This window comes from Nanorana parkeri, unplaced genomic scaffold (genome assembly GCF_000935625.1).
Source record: "Nanorana parkeri isolate BGI_ZX_2015 unplaced genomic scaffold, ASM93562v1 scaffold296, whole genome shotgun sequence".
Classification (NCBI taxonomy): domain Eukaryota; kingdom Metazoa; phylum Chordata; class Amphibia; order Anura; family Dicroglossidae; genus Nanorana; species Nanorana parkeri.
Genome location: NW_017306564.1, coordinates 957406 through 974286, shown reverse-complemented (window position 1 = coordinate 974286; position 16881 = coordinate 957406). Strand labels below are relative to the sequence as shown.

At 39.1% G+C, this 16881-nt stretch overlaps 1 protein-coding gene across 1 annotated transcript in view; it reads right to left on the bottom strand.

Annotated features, from left to right (window-relative positions):
- Nucleotides 1-16881, bottom strand: part of LYST (lysosomal trafficking regulator) — a 214811-nt gene that overhangs the window by 61419 nt on the left and 136511 nt on the right. The window contains exons 25-31 of the mRNA XM_018557714.1: nucleotides 14603-14769; nucleotides 13597-13737; nucleotides 8369-8560; nucleotides 7334-7464; nucleotides 6217-6423; nucleotides 2999-3175; nucleotides 294-370 (exon numbers count right to left, since the gene is read on the bottom strand). Coding sequence (XP_018413216.1) covers nucleotides 294-370; nucleotides 2999-3175; nucleotides 6217-6423; nucleotides 7334-7464; nucleotides 8369-8560; nucleotides 13597-13737; nucleotides 14603-14769 — 1092 coding nt within the window. The remainder of the gene's footprint in view (nucleotides 1-293; nucleotides 371-2998; nucleotides 3176-6216; nucleotides 6424-7333; nucleotides 7465-8368; nucleotides 8561-13596; nucleotides 13738-14602; nucleotides 14770-16881) is intronic.

The following is a 16881-nucleotide window of genomic DNA, read 5'->3' as shown; positions in this document are numbered from 1 at the left end:
ATATACACACACATTTTTTTTTTTTTTAAATTACCAGTTCTAAAGTTTTTACCTAAAAACAACATTATTGATCTCCAACCAACAAAGCTAATGGTTATCCTTTAATTGTATTATGAACATCCAATCTGACACAGGACAGCCAATACATTTTGCAATTATAGTGCATCTACAGCTGCATTCCTGCCTCCTACTATATTTTACTAAATATGTAAGATAAATCCATTTGGTATTTCACAGTCACAAGAAAGCAGTTAAAATCAATCTACAAAGATGTATAATATACTGTATCTTACTTTTGTTGATTATTCAAAATAGTTTTTTTCCAAGCTGCTTTGTTTGCTTTTTCTTCATTTTCATATTTTCCTTGCTCCTAAAAACAATTCATTAGAGCAATAATTTAGAAAAAAAATTATGACAGATAATAACTACACTGAAATATGATATAGACACATTGGTGTCAGAAATTACATATCTGCTATAAGGTTAAGTTTACATGGGCAGTCAGGAAAGGGGGCGGCAGTAAAAACACTAATTGTTATTGCCCCTCGACCGCCCATCCACACAATGACAATGTGATGGCATAGGACCATACAACTGACGCAGCTATGATGCTTTGCTATGCAGTGCGACAATTTTACCTTGGCATGTTGAGTTTGACAGGCGGCATCGCTTCTCAAATTTACCAAGCATGTACTAAGCACTTGGCATGTGCTTGAGGCACAAGCACATGCCAAGTGCTTTTTAGTGTTTTTAATGTAAAATCTCTCTTGGATCTCTAAGCATCTTGGCCAATACAAACATCCACATTTGTGTCACATTTGTGAAAAACAATTGTTCAGCAGTCAGATCTTCCTAACCCCTTCTCTAAAGGCAACACACTTATTTTCAGGCATAAATGCAATTTCAACCAATATAAACCTTAACAATACAATTTTTTTTTCTAACTACAACATCCCTTTACAAACATCTGCCTGCAATAAATAATCAATGGCATTTTTTTTTGGCTTTGGATTTAAGTGTAGACACAATTGACACCAAAGAAAATCTGTTAGACATATGGTCATATCTGTCTTTCTTAAGGAGGTTATACACCTTACAACCATTGTAAAACTTTTTTTGTCGAGACATCACACCCTCATCCACTTTTCATTCAACTGGCCCATCAGGCACAAACCAATGTAGTTCGCACTTAACGTTCGACACATGATTCTCAACGATCGAAAGAACAGATTTTCGTTTGCGCATGTGCAGTTTTCATCTTGAAATTTTTTATTGTACAACGCCACTAACCCGTCTTTTCGTCCAACCAGACAAAAATTGTCTAGCCTGCTTGAAAGACAAAAATCTGCCAGTTGCACAGTAATTGAGGTTGTGCACTTCCCATCAACTGGCAGATTTTCAAAAGAAAACACGATAGACAAAAATCTCCAGATAATTCTAAGGTGTTTGGGCACCTTTATTCTAATACTAACCACATATTTAGTAATTTGTATTTCAATCAAATAAAAGATCATTGCAATTTCAGAGCAAACTGCCATTTACAGTTTCATTCGTTTCCCAGCTTATAGTGACCAAAAGATCAAACTGTATTACAGATTAACCACAAATTACCAAAATACTAGTTTGCAGCATAGTTTGGATCATTTGTTTTAAAAACAAAACATGAAACTACAGGCAGATTGTTGTGTACCATTCCTGGCTATACAATTGTTGCTTTCAATATATTAAATTGCTGAGTGCATGTTTCATATAATATTTCATGGCGTGTTTGAAAACACTGAACAAGTGCACACAAACTGTTGAACTAATGCACGATGAAAAGAAATAAAATTCATGAACACACTGGGGTTGATTTACTTTGCAAGGTCATTTTCCATTAGCTTAGAGAATGTGGCAAAAATGCACGTTGCAAAGAATACCCAATCATATGCAAGGAAAACAAAAACACAGTGGGGGGAATCTATCAAAACTGGTGCAGACAAAAACTGGAACAGCTGTGCATGGCAACCAATCAGCTTCTCTTTTTTTATTTTCAAATCCTAACTGAGCAAACTGAAAATAAATATTTTTGCTTGCACATGATTGGATGATGAGCTTTGCCTCATTCACTAAGCCAAAGAAAATTCCTTTGCAAACAGTCTATTTGCTTTTAGTAAATCAACCCAGCTGCACCCACAAGAATAATTAAAAAAAAAAGTGCAAGTCTATTATATGATTATGAGAAAATAAATTGTTGATCTTTATAACTAGTCCTGTAATTGATAGAAGAGGATTATGAAAAAAAAGATTAAATATGGTACGTAAATAAACGGTTTGGTAGCAATCAAAAAGAGCATATTGCAGATTTTTGAAAAGTTTTTTTTTTTTTTAAGAGACATTCTGGGTTAATGTCTCTCTGAAAACAAAATACTTTGACTGGCACTTGTAGAGCAACGTTGATGTTGACCATATGACCTATAAAGTGTACATAAAAAAAACATATTGATGGGGATTTATGAGAACTGGAGCAGACAAAATCTGGAGCAGCTGTGCATGGCAACCAATCAGCTTCTCTCTTTCATTTTCAAATCTTAACTGATCAAACTGAAGAGAGAAGCTGATTGGTTACTATGGGCACCCCCGCCCCAAGTATTCAAAAGCTTTCAAAGAGTATCATGTGAAAGTTTCCTTACCTTTCCCAATCTGTCTCCCTGTCCCCCCAAAAAATCTATGTGGATCTACTGAATTACTATCCTGTGTTACTTAACATACGATGAAGAAAATCAAATTACTAAAAGCTTCTACTCCTGTAGTTACGTGTTCATTTCAACAGGAGAAAATGGGTATTCGGTGAGCAGGTGCTCCCCAGAATCGGATTCCCCTGGTCTTAGAACTACTGTAAATAATGGAAAACAAGGACCTGAGTGAACAGGTATAATTACTAACTTATGTACTTTAAAACGCCATAAATAAGAACTGTATTTATATGACATCATTGAATAAATTACCACAAACATACCTCTTTAGCAGCTTTCACCAGGTCTGACTTTATTGGTGCACTTGGAGGAATACATTTGTACCCAGCGTGCTTTAGGGCATTCATGAATAAGACACCAGCAGCTTCATCCTCTTTTGTCAAACTGTCTTTATGATTGTGCAAAAGCTCAAAGACATAAAGAGCCAACTTGGGTCCATGCTGTAATTAGAAAACTGGTGAAGAACTAACCTAAAGCGCTTTTAAAAATAAATAAGTTACATCAGTAAACATTTCTATCACTTCTAAAAAAGCTAATTACTATTTACTTTCCCTGCTGGTGGATTTGGCTACAAGGATTGAATATAGCAGGGAAAAAATGCCTCCTCTGAGATCCACACTTCCAGCGTCTGACAGTGTAATGCAGACAGGTCTCTAGCAAATTCTGGACATTCTGGTATAGCCAGACGTGTGCCAATGTTTAAAAAAAAAAAATATTCCATTTAAATTTTCCCCTCTGCAGCAAATGTATATTTTTAATACAAAGTCAGCAAGACATATCCTGTGTCCCCAAATATGAATGTGTAGGTTGTATCAACAATTATTTCAATAAAATTGTTTATTTCCCTTTCAGCGCTGAAAGAAAGTCCACTACTGAAACTTATATGTATAAAGTTTTCTCTCTGAAAATGTTTGAGTGTTGAACTTAGAAGGCAACATTTTCTCTTTGCTGTCTTAACTGAAAATAAACATTTGCCATGCAATTTTTAGCTTTGCATAGGTAACATATTATTTTGATTTGGAGGTATTCCTAAAGAGATTGCCAAGATCTATTTTATTTTCCAAAACTTTGCATAAGTAATGCAAGATTAGTAGCACAGTAATCCCTTCTAGCTCTTTATATATTTTTTTGACTTAAGTAGGTTTTATTGAAAGAAAGTTTCAGTTATCCGGCACCTTCAGTGTCAGAGTGTTGGGTCCCTTTCTATACTGGCCTCCCCACTGCTGCTTTCTCTTCTATCACTGGCACTACATCACTAATACAGCCTACTACAGAGGCAGAGTCCGAGAGTTAGCACGCAGATCAGCCAACAGCAGGGCTTGCTGTTTCGATCATATCCTCCATACTCCGCCCTAAATTAGAAAAATTGTTCACGTTTCTACTTCTTATTGCCATCTCAGCAGGGACTGCTGTTTCTGCACCTGCACTGGCAGCTCCTCCCTAAGTCATCCACACTGTGACAGCTGTTGGTATACAACCCGCTGCTGCTAAGGGTTGAGCTGCCTCTTAGAATGCTGCAATCAGCCACTGCTATTTCTACTCTGGCACCAACTGCAGGAGGGGAGAACAGACTATAGATACATTTGCAGCTGCTGGCTGGTCTGTATGCACTCTGTCTTGGTGGTAGGCTGTGCAGCATCATGTGCCCAGCACACACAGGAATTCCATTCTCCTGGAAGTGAGGGATTCCTACAAAACATTAATTTACTTTTTTTTTAAAAAGGAAGAGCAAAATGGGAAAAAAAATATTGCATTTAATTTTGCTCAAATGCTACAAAATTTGATCTCGTGACAGGGTCTATTTAAAACACAACATTATATTTAACTCATCACTTTTATGGATTACAAAAAATTTGGCAATGTCTAACTGACTAGTGTAAACTAGTCCAACTCCAGTCCAGACATTTTTTTTGTTTTTAATTCTGAACACATTTGGAGATTTTTCTTCACTTCCTATCCCTCTAACATCGGTACAAGAAATGAGTGGCGTGGGCATCACCAGGACAGGGAGGCTTGGCCAGCAATTAAAACACTGTCAGCATTTCTAACAACTCCAAGTATTCAAGTCAATAAGTTTATTGACCCAAGTGAAAACACCTCTAGCAACGTTTCGGGACCATGCGACTCTCTGTTTGCCTGAGGAAGGGGCCGCATGGCCCAGAAACGTTGCTAAAGGTGTTTTCACTTAGGTCAATAAACTTATTGACTTGAATACTTGGAGTGCCGGTGACTTTATTATTTTGTACGTTTTTGACGGAGGCATCCGTTGTTGCTGCTGTACCCGCCCTGCTGCATGGGCATTTTCCGGTCAGGAGTGCGATGGGATACTTGGACTTTAGCATTTCTAACACTTCCTCACTCTACGTAATATGTGTTTTGCATGTATAAAATAGATTTTCTATCACTTTCTATCTTGCCAGGAAGTGATGGTAAATTTCCATAAAAAAGACAAACATCCTTCTCTATCCAAAATAAAATGCTTTGTCTTGTGTTGGCCTTTAGGTCTTAAAGTGACACTATGCTTATGAGTTAAAATTTGAAACGCATTTAAGTACCATAACTAATAACAAAAATGTATTATTTGTGTATCACTTTGCAGATCATCTCTGAAATAGGTGCTGACTCGATCCTTCCTTCTGGAGGGTGACTGCTTTTGTTCCCCATGGTCCCTGTGTATAACCTCACGTTTAGTTTATTAATTTGTATTGAGATTATAGTCCATTACGTGACCGAGCTTGGAGTGGTGACTACTTTACAACACAGGCAGGGAGCAGGGGGAAAAAATGTAGCCACCTGCCAGAATGAAGGACAGTGTCAGCATGAATTCAGAGATGATTTGAGGATCTACAAACGAGTGACACACAGATAAGGTATAGTTTTGTTATTAGTTAGGGTACTTGAATGCATTTTAAAAGTTTAACTCCTGAGTTTAGTATCACTTAAACATGAGTAGTAGAAACAAAGCAATTACACTTACTGTGATGCCTATACGATGATTATATAGACTCAAGTTGTGATTCTATTGACTATTAAAGGAGAACTATGGGGTCAGTGTTTTTCCCCATAGTTCTCCTTAGGGTAACGGGAGGACACAAACTAGCGTCCTCCCGTTACCCTAAGCTCAGTATACCACGAGACGCCGCGGCCGGAGCGCATGACGTAGATGACGGGATCCGCCCAGCTGCGTGAGTGACAGCTGTCTCTGCCTCTCTAGAGGCAGAGCCAGCTGTACCCGCCCCCTCCCCCATCCGATCTGCCAGTCAGCGCTGGCAGATCGGAGCGGGGAGAGGGGAATCCAGCCCCTCCCCCTGTCACGGCAGAGAGCCGTGACAGGATCGAGAGGTGAGCGAACCCGGTATGTGTTCGCTCACCTCCCGATCTACTGAGCCAACCTGTGACAGTCTGATTGTCACAGGTCGCCTAGAACTATGAGGTGAGTGGAAATCACTCATCTCATAGTTCTCCTTTAAGCAGCACTTACTTGCAAACCTGGACATAAGCATTCCTTTAACATATCTTCAAGTTTAGGTTCATTGGCTAATGCAAGGATTTCTTTTCGTTCTTCAGTGTGTAGAGATGGAGACAAAAGATGCACTAAGAGTCTTCCAAGCTGAACACGGAAAGTGTCATTACATTGCAAAAGAATTGTTTTCCACTGGTTCTTAGGAGAGCTGGTTCTACCTGAACCCTGCAAAAATTTAACAAAACAAAAACGCAAGTTTTTACATATTTAAAAAGAAAAATATATTAACTAATAAAAAAAGAGATGTGCTATGTCACCTGTTTTCACATGTTAAGAAGTTTCTCCTAAAAGGATTAATCACTGGTCTATAGTGCTTAAGCTCATTCAATTGACCACAATTATTGTAAAGTTGCATGGAACAATTAAAAACAAGTATACAGAGGTACATACATCATGAAAATGTCTCATTTTATTAAGGGTCAGTCTATGAAAATCTGGTAACGAAGTTTGACATGTACTCTAGCTACGTTCAACACCCTTCCGTCCAGGTTGCTCACAAGTTTTAGGGATCCCAAAAGACGTCTTGCAACTAAAATCTTAGCTACATCATTAGCCCTTCATCTGCTACAGACTCTTATAGAGAATCTAGCCAATATTAGGTAACATGTATATCACAAATGGGCGGCATAAAGATTACCAGGGTCTGTCACTGCAGATGATGACATACACTAATATTTTAAGGGTTGGTACACTCAAAACTAATAGACTTAAGGTTGCTGATTTTGGTTATAGCAATAAGACAAGTTTTATAATCCCCCTAAATGTTACATTAAAAAATAGACTGGCAAAGGAGAATGCCCCAAAAATTGCTGCTTCAGGTGGACTAAAATCTCTGGGGAAATATGTGAGGCTGACGGGTGATTCAGTTCTTCTGCACTTGTGTAGAAGTGACCTATCATTATTTTAGTGGGATGACACTTTAAATCAATTTGGCTTATTGTTGCTGACAGTATACAAGACCTATCTAAGAACAAACACAGTAAACTTGTTTTTTATTAAAATTGACAGCATGGTAGAAAGATCAAACACAATACGTTAATGTGCCAGCTAAAGTAAGCAAAATAAAGACGCATACCAATGAAAGCTTGATTCCTTCGATCATGATTTTTAGCAGGTCGCTTTGAAATGTCTTTTTAGCACACCATACATCCAACTGCATCTCATCTTCAGAAAATTCAGCTGGGTATGTCTTTTTCTCTGATAATTCTAAAACAAACAATTTGACAGGAATTTACATCTCATCATTCTGAAAGAAAGCAATACTGTAGTAACAATCTAAATATTTTCATCTGAAAAAAAAAAATATGCAATCACACTTCAATAAAAAAAAAAAAAAACAAACACTCCATAAGCAACGGTGATGCCGAAAGCTACCTGTAGAGAACCACAGATTTTTAAATGATTAAGCCCCATGGGCTGCAAATATTTTTTTTCCTGTGCAGTGAGGGAAAAAATATTACTATATCATGATCCTCTTAGAACAGGCACTGCAGATGCCTGCACATTTTTGCAGCTCTCAAGGTACTGTCTTCTGGGCACCCGAGTGTGAAAACTTGGCACCCTGTAAACATAGCCCTCAGTTTCTGAAGTAGAAAATACCCAATCCAGCACTGCCAACACCTTCTGAGTACCTGCACATCAGAATATTTTTTTATATAAGTAACCAGGATTCCCATAGATCCATGGTATGTGCTGACAGTGGTCAGACAAGTAGGTTCTTGGAGAGTAGGTTATTTGGAGAGTTCTCTTAAGCTAACCTTCTCACTTTAGGAATTCAGTAAGGCCGATGCCTCAGAAAGTAGTAAATATGCATCCAGGTTGTCCAACAAAATGGCAGGGGGGAGGGAGTCAAGGTTTGTATACATTATGTGCTAAGGTTTATAATACAATAGACTAATACAAGACAAACTATAAATTGCAGTAACTACAAGAGAAGAATAAATGACACACACACACACACACACACATATAATCTCTCTTAAAAAGTTCTACAAGAAAATGATGGCAACATAACACTGTACAGTGCTTAAATTTTATGTCAGATGCATACACATGTACTATAAATTATTGTGAAATGTATTGCTATTTATTGTTTCTGAATAAGACATACCTTGGTAAATTAACCTATTGACAGAAAGGACAGTCAATCTTTGTAATCGTTGCACAAACTCCGATTCAGAAGCCCTTATTGGATTTTCCTGACTCATTCTTCTGTGCATCAGTTCTGTAAGCTCACTGCTGGCAACTGAGCGCATGGTCATCAGTAGTGGGTCAGACTGGGCAAAGGATAATCTAGGAGTCCCTAAAAGACATCAAGTTGTTTGAAACATTAACACAAGTCCCATTTTTATTTAAACCAAACTCCAGGAAATATAAAAATAAACCAGTTTAATAATGATGCCTCCTATGTCTTATTATTGTGTTGCTTTAGATATACTTAAAGATTTACCAACAACCATAGGGCCTGTCTAAACAATCCATTAAATTTTATACAACCAACCAAGACTCTTGCACTCTATACTTGTTGGTAAATTTTGCTGATCCAACAAAATAAAACTAAGGAAATCTGACCGTCAGTGGCCATCTTTAGAAGTGTCATTACCAAAATGAACATACCTAAGGGGGAATTTCTCAAAACTGGAGTAGATAGAATCTGGGGCAGTAGCCCATGGCAACCAATGAGCTTCTCTTTTCAGTTTGTTCCGATAAGCTTTGAAAATGAGAGATAGAAGCTGATTCGGGGAGTTTATCAAAATATGGAGCAGATTTGCATTGCAACCAGAGAGTTTAACTGTACATCCCCGTTAATAAGGGCCCAAATGACGGTTCACATACACTGTACATAAGCAGCTTTTCGGGACTCCAGAATGCTGGTAATCCCAGAATGCCAGTTACCACTCATTAATGGATGCCTCACTAAGGAGGCATCCATTAATGAAAGTTTTAACCTTTTTCAGACACCAGGTCACGTTCAGGGATCGGGTTTCTGACCGTGATAGGAGTGCGGTGCAGCTGTAAAGATCAGGATTAGCAAATTTCGATCTGTGCCGGCTTTTTGCTAAATGTTTCAGCATAGAAACTAGAAAGTAGCCACAATGATCAAAAAAGTATTTTGTGACATCTGTTGCTGACATGCTGCAGTGCATGTCAGTCTCAGTGTCACTAAGGTTATTATTGGCTGTTCCCAAGGTTGGAACCAGTGGCGGATCCAGGGGGGGCAATTGACGCTCGATCGCTTGTATTAGCATCTGTCACTGCCGTTGCCGGTCCCCGAGATCCACGGCTCTGTGAAAGAATATCAAAGGAAGTTCAGTATACAAACTCCCTTTGATCTCCTCTCAGTCCCCGAATGCAGGAAGTGATGTATATTACATCACTTCCTGCATTCAGTGTCACTCTCCAGCTACAGAAGAGATCTGCTTCATCAGCTTCTCTAGGGGTCCCTAGGTGACATTAAGGGTCTTGGAGACCCCTGATGTCTCCATAAAGAGGACCTGTAATGTAATTTGGCTATCACATAGGGGGCTTCTTAGCCCCCCATGTAATAGCAATAAAGCTCAGTATCTTGCGGTATACCAAGACACCGCAGCTGAAACGGATCCCGACAATTATGTCTAGATCCACCCAGCTGCATGAATGACAGCTGGCTCTGCCTATCTAGAGCCATTAATCACTGATAACACTAAACTGATGAGCAGTAAAATCGTTTTAATCGTCGCCTATGGGCGTTTTTTGCGATTTTGCGGGCGCACACAATTTTAAGGCTTGACATGTTTGGTGTCTATTTACCAGACTTTTATGTTTTACTAAAAATATGGGTAAGAATAAATGTTTTATAACATAACGTAGGGAAACTTTTTTTTTTTTTTTACATTTATGGTACTTTTTTTATTATATAGTAAAAGAAAATAAATCACCCCCCCGTGGTGATTATATACCTCCAAAAGAAAGCTATGTCTGTCCCCAAAAAATGTTAACGTAAATTGCAAGGCTATAGTCCGGTCATATCCAGCCCACCCCCCATTCCCCTGAGAAGCTCTGCTATTGCAAGTGACAAGGAGAAGCTTCGCAGACATTGATGCTTGCCCCCCCCCACCACCCAAGAGAGGAAGAAGAGGGCATGAGGACAGAGCACATCACCACTGTAAGTCCCTTTTATATCTTACAACGGTGACCTCCGCACTGCGTCACATTACTGACCTCCGCACTGCGTCACATTCCTGACCTCCGCACTGCGTCACATTCCTGACCTCCGCACTGCGTCACATTCCTGACCTCCGCACTGCGTCACATTCCTGACCTCCGCACTGCGTCACATTCCTGACCTCCGCACTGCGTCACATTCCTGACCTCCGCACTGCGTCACATTCCTGACCTCCGCACTGCGTCACATTCCTGACCTCCGCACTGCGTCACATTCCTGACCTCCGCACTGCGTCACATTCCTGACCTCCGCACTGCGTCACATTCCTGACCTCCGCACTGCGTCACATTCCTGACCTCCGCACTGCGTCACATTCCTGACCTCCGCACTGCGTCACATTACTGACCTCAGCACTCTGCATTATTATCGCTCCCTCCTCCGCCCCTCTGCTTGGCCCGGCCGGCCGCCCTGAACATTCGGGACCAAAAGCAGAGGCTGCACTTTAGTCAGGCAAATTAGGCGGCCGTCTCGGCCCACACAGGGGCTTTGCAGCTGCCTAATTTGTGTGAGTACAGACCACCCAAGGCTGGCAGCGGCGGAAATATCCCAGAAGGAGAGGCCAGGTGAGTGCGTTGTACCCCGGGGAAGAGGCGGGGGGCAGTGGACACATAGGCAGTGAGAGAGGAAAAGGGTGGCACAGTAGCAGTGGAAGAGCCAGATTGGACTCTGGATCCGCCCCTGGTTGGAACAGCCTAATAATAACAACCACAAATTAACTACATACATACATATATATATATACACATACACACATACATACACATATATATATATACACATACACACATACATACACACTATCATTATTATAAATATTAACCCCTTACAATGAAAATCTGCAGCTGAGCTGAAGATTTGTTTTTCACCCTGAGGGGTTACGTTTTTTTAAATTTAACCCCCTCATGACGGGGATGTTCAAAGTATGTCGATGTCACCAGGTGTGACACTTAGTGACAGTGACATTGTATGCCACCTGTCTAACCTGGTGACCAATATTAGCTGTGAGAATTTTTTTTTTTAATGTTAGCTTCTAGTTTAAGGGTTTAAGGGTAACAAAAACATTTCTGAAATCCTAGAGATGTGAGGTGTTTCCAAATAAAAGGACAAATAAATGAATTTATTTGAATGCATTTTTTTTTAGCTGTGCCATTTTTCTTAAAAAAAAAAAAAAATGTATACAGCCCAAAACCTATGAGTTGACCAGTATTCCTGAATACTTCTCAGCTTGTTTTGCTCAATTGTATTTCATACGTTGAATTACAGGTACTGGTATTCCCATGGCATGGGTGATTACCTTACTAATAAATACTTAACTGCTAACCATACGGACAGGACCTTTTCTTCATAAAACCACACTGATCCTCTATTAGACGATGTTTCAATACATATTGTTCTATATCATTATTTGGATTACGTTTAATTTATTAAAACAGAAGTCATACTGTCTCCCAGTTCTAACTTTTTAGTCTAACAGTAAAATATCATCTGAATTCCAACCTTTTGGAACTGTCCAAGGTACTTCCTTAACTCCGAGAAGACATGAAACATAATTTAATCCAGTTATGTATGAATTAAAATTACTTTACAAAAGGCTGCCAAAAAGCACATCAAGCTGGCTGTGCCAGCTGGTTGGTGTGTCTGCATCACCAGACTGAATTACAAAACCTCTGGCAGGAAAAACAGTAAATAATGTATTTAGCTGTCTGCTTCATATATTTATCTTTTATTCCTTTAGAATCTGGGCATTGATGCCATCTGGGCCATTTTGCTAATGGTTAAATACTAGAGGTACACCGAAATGGGAATTTTAAAACCGAAACCGAAATAAAAAAAATTGTCAGGCCGAAACCGAAAATGTTTTATTCTAATTTTTTTAAAATCTTTTTAATTTTTTGATATTTTTTATTAAATATTTTAATTGTTTACATTGCTTTTAGGGGCTTCGGGGAAATATTGGGGGTCTAAACAGACCCCTGATGTTTCCCATTTAAAATAGAAAGATAGTCCTCTATCTCTTTTTCTGTATCCCCTGTTATCAATTAACAGGAATGAGTGTTCCTGTTCATTGATAACATGAAGACATGGTATGTTTACTATACCTACAACTATGAATGAACATGAGGTGATGCAGATCACTCCCATTCATTCATAATTGAGGATATAGTGAACATACCCTATCCTCAATTATCTACAAACACTCAGCGATCACCGATCGCTGAGTGTTTGTGCTCGCTCTCCTCTCTGACACGCTGTCACAGGAGGCTGATCGAGAGGAGCAGGGAGGTGAGCCCAGCATCCGCTCTGCCGGACTGTGATAGGCGGCCAAGTGGTGTGGGAGGAGAGAGACGCCGGCCGCTCACAGTGCACTCGGCCTGCAGCGCTCGGCCGGCTGTCACTTTCTTTTCTCCCCGCTGGAACACAGAGCAGCGCCCAGCGGGGAGGAAAGAAAGCAGGGATGCCCCGATGTATCGGCCGAAACATGGCTCTTTCGGCATTATGCCAAAAGTGCCATTTCCGGCCGATATGTTTCGGTGGCCGATATATCGGTGAATCCCTAGTAAATACACCTCTTCCTGCATTAAAAATTAATGTTAAATCAAGAGTACTGCTTATCTATTTCCACCATATTATGCACTATTAACAACTCCTTTGTGAAGACAGATACAAAAACTGGATTTAAGATCTCAGCTTTTGCTTCGTCATCCACAATTTTATCTCCAAAGTTATGAGAACAAAAATATATTATTTTGGAATAGAAGAAATTTTTTTTCTCAAGTTAAAAAGAAACTCTAAAGCACGCAATACCAAGAAACTAATACCATCCATCTTTGAATAGATCGACCTGTTATCTGAAGCGTAAAGCGTTGTGTTTGAATTTTGTTTAACAAAGTTTATGTTTATTGAAGTTTGATTAACTTCCCCTGGTATTATTCTCATTATATTGTTTAACAGGTTCCTCAGCTTGGGTACGAATTAGAATAAGTTTTCATTACTTTCTTTCTCCATTCCCTTCAGGTTGGGCAGAATGGCCTTGGTTGGTGATGTGAAGGTGTAATGGTGGATGAAAATAAGTTAATTACTTTTACACTATATAATGAAGTAAACTAAGTTTATAAAATCATTTCCCCACTTACCAGATATACTTTTTGTTTTCAGATGCTTCATATGAGAGGAATGGCTGAAGCTGGACACAGGTTGGGAGTCTTGATGTGAAGTTGTTTTTATAAACTCAATAGCTGAATGCAAAATTTTGAACTGCATTAAAACTGCCATGTCTATACAGAAAAATAAGTAATAACACGGATAAAGCATACCATCTTGCAATAGTATATTAATATAATGATTAATAAAATTAAAAGCGTACAATATCTCTAAAGGAACAGGAAATCTGAATTACAATTTAGGTTGTATTTTGTAATACAATTTATAACAAACTACCTAAATGCTTCTGAAGCTCATCAGATCAAAATACATTTACATTAAACGCAGTTCAGAAGTGAAAAAGTGTGTTTTTAAAAAGAGAATTTTTGACTTGCCAGTAAAATCCGTTTCTTGTAGTACAGTACAGGACACACGCAATTCATAGACGACTGGGTAATATGCAGGTATCATCAGGTGATTGGACACTGACCAGATCTGTGAGGACCCTCATATAACCCCTCCCACTCCAGTAAATCCTCAGTTTTTTTAGCAAGCAATAGAGGACATAATAGTGAGGGTGCTGTGTCCTGTACTCCACGAAATGGATTTTGCTGGTAAGTCAAATATTCTATTTTCTTGATCGTACAGCACAAGGCACAAGCAATTCATAGACATCTGAGCCTACTGGAAAAAAAACAACTGGGGAAAACATGACAAAGTGAATGATTTGTGCAAGTCCACCTCCAGTGATGCTCTGTGGCTTCTGCGCTTCTTTCCCCAATTGGAAATTTCGTTGTTTGGTGAGAAAGGTGGGTATAAATGGTCATAATTTGAGATTGCAGTGGTATGGGACACCAGAGCTTGAAAGTGGAGTTCCACACTCAGAAGACACCCTCTTAACTGTGTTTTTAGGTTTCTATTTCCCCACCAAAATGCGACTACAATGGCGTTCTAAATTTCTCATTTTGTGTCAAAATATAAATACACCAAAAGACGTACTTTGCAATATTTCATTTTTGCTTTCATTTAAATATCCAAGTAGTATAATTAAATCTTCAACAATACGAAAATACTGAGATCCAGATGAGCTGCAGGCATGTATTGTGACAGCTATCAGTAGCTGCTGTAAATCACAAGCAAGTAAAATGTATTCATCCAGGGAAATACTAAAAAACAATCAGAAAAAAAGCTGTATTAATAACTAAACTTTTCTGTTACAGTAATGATCATAAAACATGCACATAAACCTACACATTTAAAGCATTATTAATTCAAAAGAAAAAGCAAAATACAAGTTTTACACCATGTCTAAGCAGGACCAATCTACAAAAAACCTCCAAAATTAGGTTTGTATACACAAATAATGTAAAATCTACACATGTACAGTCAAACCCCAACTCTGGGCAAAGAAAAACCCTACACTGCAAGTGTAAATGCGCACTTTTACCTAGGTGTAGAGGAATAAGGAGTAATAATTAACTCACTCCTCCAGCACGTTCTCTTCATCAGTGCAACTGGTCCTGCTAAGCCTCCTCTCTAATGGGCTCTCGGTCATGGTCACAAGCCTGCCTCCTCCATGCAATGACACTAAGCCCTCGTTCACACCTGAACGTTTTGTAGCGCGCTCCCACCTTGGCGTATTTCCGCCCGTCCCTAACGCGCTACAAAACGGTCCACGCCTGACAAGGTACATGTATTACTTTGGGCCGTTTTGTTGCGCGTTTCCATTGGGTTACAGTCAAGTAGCCTTCGGAAACGCGCGTTTGTCGCGCAACTTTTTTACCGCAAATCGCGGTAAAAAACGCGCGACAGACGCACATATGCAATACGCCTAGGTGTGAACGAGACCTGAGGGATGGCCCACAGCCTGGAGGCCCAGGCAGAAGATCACACCACCAGATCAGGGGTTACATTAAGTAATACAGCCTCTTCATCTCACCTCAGAATTAACAAGCATTTAAATCTTACAGCACATGGGGATCAACTGCAAAGGTTTGTTTTTTTTTCTCTTCTCCCCCAGAGTTAGACTTTAAAGGGAATGAACATTGGCTTTGTACATGTATTTTATGTTTAGGACTATAAAATAAAATTCAAAAAAATATTTGTTCTTACTGAAATATACATTTGTTTATATCAATATTATGTAGTTTTATATCCAGACAACAGGTGGAGTTCTAGTTTCATTTTTACATCGTTAGCATGATTATTTTTGAGCTGTGCTGAAAGAAGCCCATTGAGGGGAATTTATCAAAATTGGAGCAGACAACATCTGCAGCAGTTGCCTATGGTAACCAATCAAGTAAGATTTGGAAATGAGACAGAGAATCTGATTGGTTGCCATGCACATCTGCTGGAGATTTTGATAAAGTCCCCCCCCCTGTGTATAGAATCCTGTACAAGTCATCGGACAAGTCACTCATCCCTGATCAGAGGGCTAAAGCCAAAGTTTATATCAGACTACAGCTAGCCAGACACTGCACAGTCTGAATGTATAATCTCTGTACAATATCCTTTCAATTTACAAAAAAATAGATATGAAGACAAACTTAAACAATCCATTGGATTTGTATTGGATGAGGCACTACATACAGGTGAAACTCGAATAATTAGAATATCGTGCAAAGTTCATTTATTTCACTAATGCAACTTAAAAGGTGAAACTAATATATGAGATAGACTCATTACATGCAAAGCAAGATAATTCAAGCCGTGATTTGTCATAATTGTGATGATTATGGCTTACAGCTCATGAAAACCCCAAGAACCCCAAATCCACAACCTCAAAAAAGTAGATTATTACATGCAATCAATAAAACAAGGATTGTACATAGAACAATATCGGACCTCTGAAAAGTACAAGCATGCATATGTACTCAGTACTTGGTTTGGGCCCCTTTTGTAGCACTTACTGCAATTACTTTTGCATGATATTCTAATTATTCGAGTTTCACCTGTAGTTGATCAGATTGTATAATGTATATGGCTCTGGGATGACCCAAAACCATTTATATTTCCTTGTACATGGTGTAAAGATAATGGCCTATGAGCCAACAGATAATGGCCTATGAGCTAAACAAATGTGGCTTTTCAGGCATTCATTTTTCACTTCGTTTTAGCAAGACAATTAGGTTAAAAAAGAAAAAGGTATGATCCTGTGCATGTTGCACATAAATACACATCTCTAGTTATGAATTAGGTTTTGCAAAGGAGAGAAATCTTTTACTGAAAATTAAATATGGTGGGGAAAGAAGGACACGCGCAGGGCAGGATTTACTCCC